The 11,339-nt window shown below is 40.8% G+C and overlaps 1 protein-coding gene across 1 annotated transcript in view; it reads left to right on the top strand.

Annotated features, from left to right (window-relative positions):
* Positions 1 to 11,339, top strand: part of nrg2b (neuregulin 2b) — a 52,052-nt gene that overhangs the window by 18,471 nt on the left and 22,242 nt on the right. Inside the window, exons 2-3 of the mRNA XM_034690300.1 lie at positions 9,331 to 9,493; positions 10,241 to 10,359. Coding sequence (XP_034546191.1) covers positions 9,331 to 9,493; positions 10,241 to 10,359 — 282 coding nt within the window. The remainder of the gene's footprint in view (positions 1 to 9,330; positions 9,494 to 10,240; positions 10,360 to 11,339) is intronic.

Below are 11,339 nucleotides of genomic sequence, written 5' to 3'. Positions count from 1 at the left end.
ACATGGACCAACATTTCCTGTAAAGCAGTACATCTTCCATTAACACAGGGACATAATCGGGACGGATGTTTTTATGATGCCGTGTTATATGCAGTGTAATAGTGAGAGGTCTTTGTGCTTCCCAACGTGTACTTTTGCTAATTAATAAGGTCTGGGCAATGAGGCAAGATGAAAATATGTGCTCATGTGTTACTGGCACAGAGAGGGTGATTTAAGGCCACAACGAAGAGCCTTAAACAGTTTCTTCCTCATCCTCAGCATTTTGTTCTTGTTCTGAAACATTAAGCATCCAGAGTAGAGTCAAACGAAAATTTTTGTATGTTCCATTTCAAACATTACTGCTTCATTTTGCTGAGATCAATTTCACATTAGCGTTACTTTGAAAGTACAAGGTCAAAGGAGGAATAAAACCTGATGTGACTCCATGTAGTGAAAATAAATTAGAGTGGGAATTTGTGAAGATTCAATCAGTCCGACACAGCACATCCATGAAATGCAGATGTCACATCCATGAAGGGTAATCTCCTTCTCTTTTTTATCTTACACTCCCAGGATGGCTAAATGTCCACGTTGCCTGGAGACTGTCCCAAAGTGGGACGAGCCCGATGATAACCAGATTTATTCCTCACAGCTGCTTCAGGCTAACGTTCATCCCTTGTTTCTGCCCTACCTTTGTGAAAGCATGCAAGGTGATGGGTCAGAGATTGATGGTTGTGGTTGGAGCTGATGAAAACAAGTCCTTCTTAAAAAAGTTAAGGCATCTTATTTTTTCCACAAAAGAGTCTGACAGCAGGGTGAAATATTTTCCTCTTTTTTTCCCAATAAAAGTAGTTGTCCCCCTCCCCAACATGAAAATGTGCGTGGTCTAGTTTGCTCAATAGAAAGAGTTAACACAGAGCTAATTTTGATCATGTGATGCTAGCGGTTATTTTGCCATCAATGTCTCCTGTTTGTACCGGCTTGAGGAAGTTCTGGGATTTAGCTGAACATCACTGATAAAATGAAGGTGAATGTAGGTTCTTCTTTTACAGTAGGAGTTGGATAGCAGGACATTTTTAAGCCATCACAAACATCAACAGGAAATGCTGAGTCCTTTGTGGGATCACCACATGTACGTACACTGAACTATCAAACAGGCTGAAGGATATGTTGAAATATATAGAGAGGGGGAAAAGTGGCTCCCTCTGAAACTCTACCTCCTCTGTGTGTGTACGTAATGACTTGCCTTGATGAATTTCTTTTAACTGGCATTGCTTTTTCTCAGTCGAGTACATATCTTATTTTGATGCCCAAGGAGGTCATAAGGAAGTTTAGCTGAGGTACATGGCTTTCACTCCTGGAGTTGCTGTTTACCATTGACTGAATATAAAATGGACCTTCAAGTTTCTTCAAATTGGTCACAGCAGTGGAGGAACTATTAGTGCTACCATAGGATGAGCTCAACTGTCGTACGGGTACGGTTTTGGTAACGGATATTAGAAGGAGCTACACATCAGCATAGAAACTCTATGTTTCTGAATGTAATGGAAGTCTTCCGCAAGAACACAGCTTGAACCTTTTGTCCTCTTGGGAGCCCCCTAAAGATAGACACCCCTGGGACTTTTACTGTGATTAGAACTAAACTTCTACAAAAAGTATCACTTGCACATAAATCAGCATAATAACTAACTGCTATGACTGAAAGCATGTTTGAGAAACATGTATTTGATATGTATTTAAATTTTCTAGTTTGATCCATGTTCCATCTCTTACAATGGAGGAGGCAGGCTTTTAGACATGTATTGCAGCCAGTCACCAAGGGGAGCTCTAAAGATTAAGGCTACCACAGGATGGCTGTTGTTACGTCCATTCTCTGACACTATGGTGTCATCATGCTGAACTTCACAGACGGCTTGATCTAAAAAGCTAAAAATATTTGGTTAAGGTGAGGGTCATGATAGTTTGTGTTAAAGATGAGCTTGTGCTTCACAGTAACATTTTCAACATTTAATTAAGTGAACTATCTGTCCATCAGTTTAACCAAAATTTTCCAACCTTAACCTTAAAATATCTTTATTATTTATATCCTACTTTCTGTTATGTCTGTAATGTTAAAACTAGTAGATGAATGTCCTTCAAAGCAAAATGTGCGTGAGACTTTAGTTCTTCTCCTTAGCCTCTCCAGCTCAATATCTATATTGAAAGAAATACATCACGAGGCAACATCCAAACAGTTTTCATTTTAACTCTTAACTTTAAGATTTGTGGCTCTCCTGCACATCTTATGTCATCACTATTACTCCCTACACTATCATGTGAAACTCTGCAGCTTAGCTCAGGGTGTTTGAACATTATGTTGAGAATTGCTGTCATAACAATTCATTTCGTTTTACAGCGCAGATATCTTGCAGAGCTCTGGCGGTAAAGTGGGAACAACACAGAGAGAGAAAAGCTGTGTTGTGTAAATGTTATTGAACTGACCGCTTGAAGTAGCTGGGAGGGATTGATGAATAGATTGACTGAAGGCTTGACTGTTATTTAACGCGAGGTAAAGTGACTTTCCTCTGGTTCTCCTGCTGATCTTAACCTAAACTTCATTTTGACATCTACTGTCTTTGTCCCCACATGCTTTAGATTAACTCCCTGGTTTCAGAGAAGTCACAACTGTCATGTCTGTCTTCCTCAAAACTGGTGTCTATTTTATCAGTCGTGACTCATATTTAGTGTCCTGACTGTGCCATGCTGGAAACAATACAAATCTGTAAACTGTAGTTTGTACCTATAGTGCAACACCTTTGCTCATGCAGGATCAGAAACGATGAATGTTGAAGACAATTGAACCGAGAGAGATAAAGGAATCTTTGAAGGACTTTTTCTGCATGCATTATTTTAGTCCCTCTCTTATATCATCTTTCTTTTCTATGATGGCATTCTTAGTTAATTTGCCTCTGACGTTCTGTAATGCATTTACCGACTGTGAAGTAGTTTGCAAGTTGCTTTTGAACAGTGAAATATAAACAAAGATAATTTTTCTCTGAGGTATTTTGTCATTGTGAGTCTAAATGTCAAATCTGCAGAGTCGGGATTGTCCTCAGTCGCCCCTCCCCCAAAGAGAGCTAGTCTGTGTTTCACATATGGTACATTGTTATTAGATTACAGTTCCAGTGTGTGCCTGCAGAGTATTTGTAGCTAAATGCTTGATGAAAACTACGACAGGGCATTTGAGTTAAGTCTTTGTGTGTTTTTCAAAATGACAAAAGCTTTCTAGAAACTCATCCTTGTTTTTAATGTGAACAACACACAGAGTGTTTGTGTGTCCTCCTGAAGAGGGCTCAGCCTGAGGGGTTTGATGCAACATTCATGCCACATCTGATTTACTATTGCTTATCTTTGGAGCAAGTATTTGTGAGTTTTTATGGGTCTGCTGTAGCATTCACCATAAAGCACGAGCACAAGGATCGGATATCCTGAAAACATGGTTTATATGCCATGTGGTGCAGCCACACCAGACGAGAAAGTGCAGCTGTTCTGAACAGCATCACCCAGAGGCAGGTTGAGTCGTGACAGAGAGGATCATTTTAAGGAAGTCACTCATTGATGGTGATGAAATATTTGGCTGTTGACATACACAAACTGCGTGAGACAAAAAGAGTGCAAAGCCACTTCATATCTTAGCTTTCCTCGTATCAATCGATGCATGAGATATGTGAGCAAGTTAGATCATTGGTTTTCAAAAGTTACAGAAATAACTGGACTCAGTTTGCCCTATGGGAATGTGTCAGAGGAGGACATGTTTTTTTGTTTTTGTTTTTGCCAGTTCTGTTTATTGAGCAAAATTCAGTGACATTGTAATTGGCATACAAGTTTACATTTTTACATTTTTTCGTTTAGAGTAAACACCTAATAATGAGACTGGGAAAATGACACTCCTGACAGAAGAAACAAGGTGCATACCTGTGCATAATTATATACCTGTAGACTGTAGAGGTCCATAGATACAGAATCACCTGCAAATTTATGATACAAATATACAAGTCTCAGAACTCAAAAAAGTAACCCCTTCCTTCCCAGTCCTGCTCAGTAGCAGAATTGAACGCACACAAATGTGGAAATACAGTAATGATGAAATAAAATAAGACACTCTCAGTCTGGCAGAAGCTGCAGGTCTCCAATGTATGATAGAAAAGGTTGCCATTTGTGAAAAAACTTGTCAGTGTTTCCTCTAAGAGTATATTTGATTTTTTCAAGTTTTTAAGAGGAGGGCGTTTCTGATGTCAGTCAACTATCTTACAAGCAATTCTGATGGGGTTTCTGAGGCCTTTTCATCAATCAATGTTACTTACCAGGGGTCAACTTATAATGTTTTTTTATGGCTGATATCAATACAGATTGTTAAAGGTTTGTGAGACTGATAATAGATATTTGGAAACAATATGAATAAAAATCTAAATTTACAGTGAGTGTGTGAGTGTGTTGGCAAACATGCTTATTGTTAAAATCAGCAGACGCTGACCAGCATTTGCTTTCATTCTAAGTCATTTTTATTGCTCTTTAACAAACATAAATCCAATATTTGCATCCTTCTCAATTTCCTCCACCAACTTTAGAGAGAATTCCTGCTCTCAGTCTAAATACTCCCCAGTGTTCACCTCCTGGTCCCTCACTTAATCTGCTGCTGGTTCTGGGCAAGTAGTTCAGAGAGTTTATCGTAGCTCGTTCTCTGTAAACAGCTGTGTGCTGTGTCTCACCTGCATTTGGATTGGAAGAAAATAAAGTGAGTTTTTTTTCTGGTTTTGAGCCAGTGGGTCCGGTTCAAACTGGGACAATGACACTTTAAGCTCCACGCAATAAATAAATGCACCGAAGCAAGCTGTGCTGCTAGAGATATTACCAAATTAGCAAGCAAATTATTCCACTACACATGTAATGTCAGCGACACTTTGAGCCTAGCTCGTCATCAGCCAGGAGCTCTGGAGTAAGAGACAGTATCCGCTGATGCTGAGATGCTTTACTTTGACAGTGTGTGTCTTTGACAAGACTAAATCTCACAAAGTGTGAGAACTGGATTTTAAGATGTGCTGCTTGTTCCGCTGTGAGCCTAAAAATCCTACTTAAATCCTTCTTACATAACGGCAAGCTGCTTGGATGGTACTTCATAGAGGTTCTCCTTTTTTTCTGCATTCAGAATTTGTTTTCTTTCCTCATTAACTTCCTCTCGTGTAATTTAAGGATTAAGGTTGACATTAATTTATTTTTTCTTACTGTGGAGAAATCCCATAAAAAGACCAAAAAACTAACAATGCATTAGTCTGTCTCTCAACCCTTTCTGACTTTCCTACCCTTTCTGTAGCACTCAATGCAAAGCCCGTTTCTTCCTCACGAAGATGTGAAAATGGGCCACAAATATATATAAATATCTCTCTTTGTTTCAGTGGCTCAATCGTTTTCCTGTCAAACAAACTGGAGTTATAAGTGAAGTGGTCTTTGCCTATTTTTAGAGGAGTACCACATATTCAGTTCTCTTTGAATAATTAGGACAGCAGGGCAGGTGTATGTTGGATTCAGTTTAAAGACAGTCAGGTGTGTAAGTCCAATAAAGGAACAACAACGTGCCTCACAACCCAAACTGAGATCTTCAGCACAGAGACACACTGCTACTGTACTTTTTGTTAATGTGCCTTTATTGTTAATTCTCCTTTTTTTATGAAAAATGTTGACAGTTTGAAAGAAAGTCACAAAATCTCTAGAATTAAACCAAAGCGGGCAAATTGTAGGCTTTTTATGTCAGACTGCTCGATGCACTGTGTCAACACTATGTTTTAATTTTATAATATGCATGCCTTCTTTTTAAAGGGGTTACATGTCTCCATCAATTGATTTATCGGCATGTGCAAGAAGTTGATTTGTCATGCAAGTTTATTCCAATTTACAGAAAGAGCGGTTACTCAAATGAACACACAACAATCTGGATGACTTAGCCTGTTACATCCACCAGTCAATGCATGACCTATTTTTTTGGTAGGCTAATGTAAGTAGGCGTCTTGGAGTTGGCTTCCCACGATGCAATGTGAGACCAGTATGAATCAGAATCAGAATCAGAATCAGCTTTATTCGCCAAGTATGCTTGAACACACAAGGAATTTGACTTTGGTAAACTGTGCTCTCTTTGTACAAGGCATAAGAATAGGAATAAGAATAAGAACTACAATAAAAAATAAAATGAAAATATAATAACAATAACCTTAGCTATAAATACAAAGAAACAACAAATAGCTTGACTAATATGTACAGGCTAAAATAATATGATAAAGTGCAGTGGTGAGTTGCAGAGGTAGTTTTACATTATAAAATAGAAGTTAAATAATACAAAAAATAGAAATATGGAATTCTGCTTGGAGAATTGTTGCATTGTATATCTACATGTATATTTACAGAGAGTATTTATCTGACAGGTGTGACACTGTTATGGTTTAGTGTTCATCAGAGTGACAGCCTGGGGGAAGAAACTGTTCTTATGGCGGGTTGTTTTGGCGCACAGTGATCTGTAGCGCCTGCCGGAGGGGAGGAGTTTGAAGAATTTGTGTCCAGGGTGTGAGGGGTCAGCGGTAATGCTCCCTGCCCGTTTCCTGGCCCGGGACCGGTACAAGTCCTGGATGGGGGGCAGGTCGACACCGATGATTTTCTCTGCAGTCCTTATAGTCCGCTGCAGTCTGTGTTTGTCTAGTTTGGTTGCAGAGCCAAACCAGACAGTGATGGAGGTACACAGAACAGACTGGATGATGGAGGTGTAGAACATGATCAGCAGCTCCTGAGGCAGGTTGAACTTCCTGAGCTGACGCAGGAAGTACATCCTCTGCTGGGCCTTTTTTCTGATTGTGTCTATGTGGGAGGTCCACCTCAGGTCCCGGGAAATAGTGGATCCCAGGAACCTGAAAGAGTCCACAGTAGACACAGTGCTGTTCAGGATGGTGAGGGGGGGGAGTGGGGGGGGGCTTCTCCTGAAGTCCACTGTCATCTCTACCGTCTTGAGCGGGTTCAGCTCCAGATGGTTCTGACTACACCAGAGGGCCAGCTGTTCCACCTCCTGTCTGTAAGCAGACTCGTCTCCGTCCTGGATGAGACCGATGACGGTGGTGTCGTCTGCAAACTTCAGGAGTTTCACCGAGGGGTCCCCTGAGGTGCAGTCATTGGTGTAGAGGGAGAAGAGCAGTGGGGAGAGAACACATCCCTGTGGGGCGCCAGTGCTGATGGTCCGGGTGCTGGATTTGATGCTCCCCAGCCTCACCTGCTGTCTCCTGTCCGTCAGGAAGTTGGTGATCCACTGACAGATGGAGGCCGGCACTGTGAGCTGGGTGAGTTTCTGGTGCAGGATGTCTGGTATGATGGTATTGAACGCAGAGCTGAAGTCCACAAACAGGATCCTAGCGTAGGTCCTGGGGGAGTCCAGGTGATGCAGGATGTAGTTCAGACCCATATTGACTGCATCCTCCACCGACCTGTTTGCCCGATAGGCAAACTGCAGGGGGTCCAGCAGGGGGCCTGTGATGTCTTTCAGGTGGCTCAACACTAGTCTCTCGAAGGACTTCATGACCACAGACGTCAGGGCGACGGGCCTGTAGTCATTGAGTCCTGTGATGGTGGGTTTCTTTGGGACTGGGATGATGGTGGAGCTTTTGAAGCATGAGGGCACTTCACACAGCTCCAGCGATGTGTTGAAGATCTTTGTGAAGATGGGGGCCAGCTGCTCAGCACAGACTCTCAGGCAGGAGGGGGACACGCCGTCTGGTCCTGGATGCATGACATTAGTTTACCTGTGCAGTGGGAAAAAGGAGCATGTGATGTAATGAAGCGAGGACAGCTCTGTGATGGTGCGTTCTTTCACCTGCTTTATGTGAACACATGTGGAAGGTCCCTGAGCCACTTACTTAACCCCAATCCGCCCCCAATAAGCATAGCCAGGGGTGTGTGAATGTGTGTGAATACCGATGGGCACTTTACATAGAACCCTCTGCCATCAGTGTGTGAATGTGTGTGAATACAGATAGGCACTTTACATAGAATCCTCTGCCATCAGTGTGTGAATGTGTGTGTAAATGGGTAAATGTGACAGGCTGTGTTAAAGCGCACTGAGTCATCAGGAGAGTAGAAAGGGGCCATTTAAGTACAGTCCATTTATATTTACATATCATCCTGTCACCCCAATTCTTGCTGCTCTGCCACAAAACTTCCATAAACCATAACATTTTATGTTTAAGAGTGCTGACTCTTAAACCTGACAGCCAGGGAGGAATTAAATGTATCACTCCTTGATATGAAATCCTTAATAGTAGAGTCTTTGTGAAGAGGATACAGAGGAGTGACTTCTTCCTGCTAAAATAAAAGAGAACAATAATTGGAGTGATGAGGTTTTCAGGGGATGTGTGGGGTACAAAGTGTGACGTGTAAACATTTTTCGATTTTTCAAAAATAAACAAACATATAGATCTACATGAATATGTTGAAGCTCAACATTTTTAGTGTGAACTATAAGTGCAGCAGGACGTCTTTAGCTGTTGGTCTTCATACCATACCATGCATTTTGAACATTTTGAAGCGTACCCTATCGATAACACTCTCTCTCGCTCTCTCTCTCTCTCTCTCTCTCTCTCTCTCTCTCTCTCTCTCTCTCTCTCTCTCTCTCTCTCGCTCTCTCTCTCTCTCTCTCTCTCTCTCTCTCTCTCTCTCCCTCTCTCTCTCTCTGTGAATGTGTGTGTGTAAATTGTTCTAAATGGTGCTGAGTTGTCTTTTTGCTTTAACGTTGAAGTGTTGGTGTTGCCTGTGCTGCTTGCAGTGATGCAGTCTGTTGTATTTTTTAAGGATAAAGTAGGAGAGAGAAAGTCTCCTGAGACTGATGAGGCACATTCACACTCACGCAAACATTAACATCCTCAGTGTTGCGTGTTCAAAAATCTATACTGCACAAAGTTTCTGAGGAGAGATTTTTTTGCTCTGACACTTTTCAGTTTGTCTGAGCTTTTCCAGATTCAGACCATACCCAGTGTGTGTGTGTGTGTGTTTGTGTGTGTGTGTGTGTGTGTGTTTGTGTGTGTGTGTTTGTTTGTTTGTGCATCACTGGTTTTCCTGACTTCTGTAAACATCTCTCATGTGAACTCTGACCTGCTGCTTCACGTTTGACCCCGACATCCGAACGCTTACTCACAAGTTTTCATCAGCCTCAAACATAAACACACGTGCACGTCACACAGGTAACTGAACAAACACACTTTTGGTTTTGAAGTTCATTTTAGTAATGAAAGCCTTGACTTTTTCTTTGTGCTTCCTCCATCCTCTCCTCTCCCTCTCTCTGTCCAGCCTCTGCCCCTAAGCTCCGGCTGATGCGAGGCCAGTCTCTGATGGAAGGGGACAAGCTGTACTTGAAGTGTGAGTCGTCAGGAAACCCCAGTCCGTCCTTCCGCTGGTACAAAGATGGACACGAGCTTCAAAAAGGCAGAGACCTAAAGATAAAGACCAATAAGTGAGTATGCCGGACTGGAGTTGTCTTGGTATGGATTCATTCATTCGTTCTTTGGTACGAGACATGTTCAGAGAAACACTAACAGAAGAACTGGAAAATGTGTGCCGTAAATGTCTGCAGTGAAGAGAAGGGTTTTTCAGCTCAAGTGTAATACAACACCCACATGCTCGTATGTACATTGAAAAAGTCAACGGTCTGTTCTCATCCCTCTTCTCGGTAACAGATGTGAAGTGATACCTCCTCAAACTGCTGCACTTTAGGAGACGAGGGCCAAAATCTGCTCTTAAAATAATCATCTTCATTCTTCATAAAAATAAAATGTCAAGTTCAGTCAGAGCTCACTTCAAACTTAAGGAGCATGAGTTAGCCCTGTCAAGTGGGTATTTCACTCATTTAGAAACATTTTAGCATGACATCCCCATAAAATGTCAGAACAGCTTTGGCTGAGCTTCATACTGCACTCTGTGTGATGTGTGTGGATTTGGTTCATCATCCTGTGATTGTCTCAGAGGCATTAGAAAGAGATTCTCTGGGACCTGCATGTTATATCATCAGATCACTCTTTCACCTGTCTAACATTTTAATCATTGTATCCATTGAAACTGGTCATGTAGAATAAAACATACACTATATTACACCCAACTCCTGTTTTTACTTTCACACACGCTGCAAACTAACATTCTCTAAGTATTGTCTTATCACTCGCTCTCTCTCCTGTCTCTGCTTGTCTTTCTCTCTCCCCTGAAGGAAAAACTCAAAGGTTCAAATCAGTCGTGTCCGTGCAGAAGACTCTGGTAACTACACGTGTGTGGCTGAAAACTCAGTAGGACAAGAAAACACTACGAGTATAATCAGCGTACAGATTTGTAAGCAATAACACATCTATCTATCTATCTATCTATCTATCTATCTATCTATCTATCTATCTATCTATCTATCTATCTATCTATCTATCTATCTATCTATCTATCTATCTATCTATCTATCTATCTATCTATCTATCTATCTATCTATCTATCTATCCATCCATCCATCCATCCATCCATCCATCTCTATCTATCTATCTATCTATCTATCTATCTATCTATCTATCTATCTATCTAATCTAAATCAAATCAGTGAGGACTAGTTTGCCTTTAGTAAAAATTGATCATCATGTACAGTATATGAACGAAACGTAAGCACTATTCTTCTGTTTCAGTGGCTAAATGATATGTCAGTACACTAAGGAATTTTTGTAATATAAAAGGATGATAATATAACTCCATCTGTTTACTTTGTAGCACAAGTTTCTCAGTGTTTCTCAGTTGGCCTGATTCAATTTTTGAATGATGAGTCAAAACAAAATGTGCTACTCCTTACGACATTATGTCGACAACACTTGTTTACATCATTTCAGATATTTGCAACACATTCAGGCAAATTAATGAGCCAAACTGTCAATGATTGAAACAGTTATTGGTAGTATGATTTAAACATTTAAAGTGTCTTCTCAGTTGAAAAGATTTCCTTTTACAAAATGTCAGAACTGTTTCTATGTTTTTTTTAATCACATTCATTAATTGTCCATCTAACTGTCAGAATCAGTAGAGAGACGTTGATTGATTGGGAGTTGCTGTTATGCCTTCTGCTACATGAATTGGCTCGGTATAAACACAAAACTACAAATTTCTTCAACCTTTACTGTACTGTTAAACATTTTTTCCTTTGAACAGAAAATCAAAATCTAACACACTTCTTTACTTGGATATGAAACCTTAGATTCTTAAATTAAAACCTGAGAGGTTGACACTTCTATCAACCAACTGCAGAACGAATAAAGTATGTTACAGTGGACACTTGAAAA

This window comes from Notolabrus celidotus, chromosome 8 (genome assembly GCF_009762535.1).
Source record: "Notolabrus celidotus isolate fNotCel1 chromosome 8, fNotCel1.pri, whole genome shotgun sequence".
NCBI lineage: Eukaryota > Metazoa > Chordata > Actinopteri > Labriformes > Labridae > Notolabrus > Notolabrus celidotus.
The sequence above is the reverse complement of the archived record's forward strand: the minus strand, read 5'-3'. Positions and strand labels throughout refer to the sequence as shown.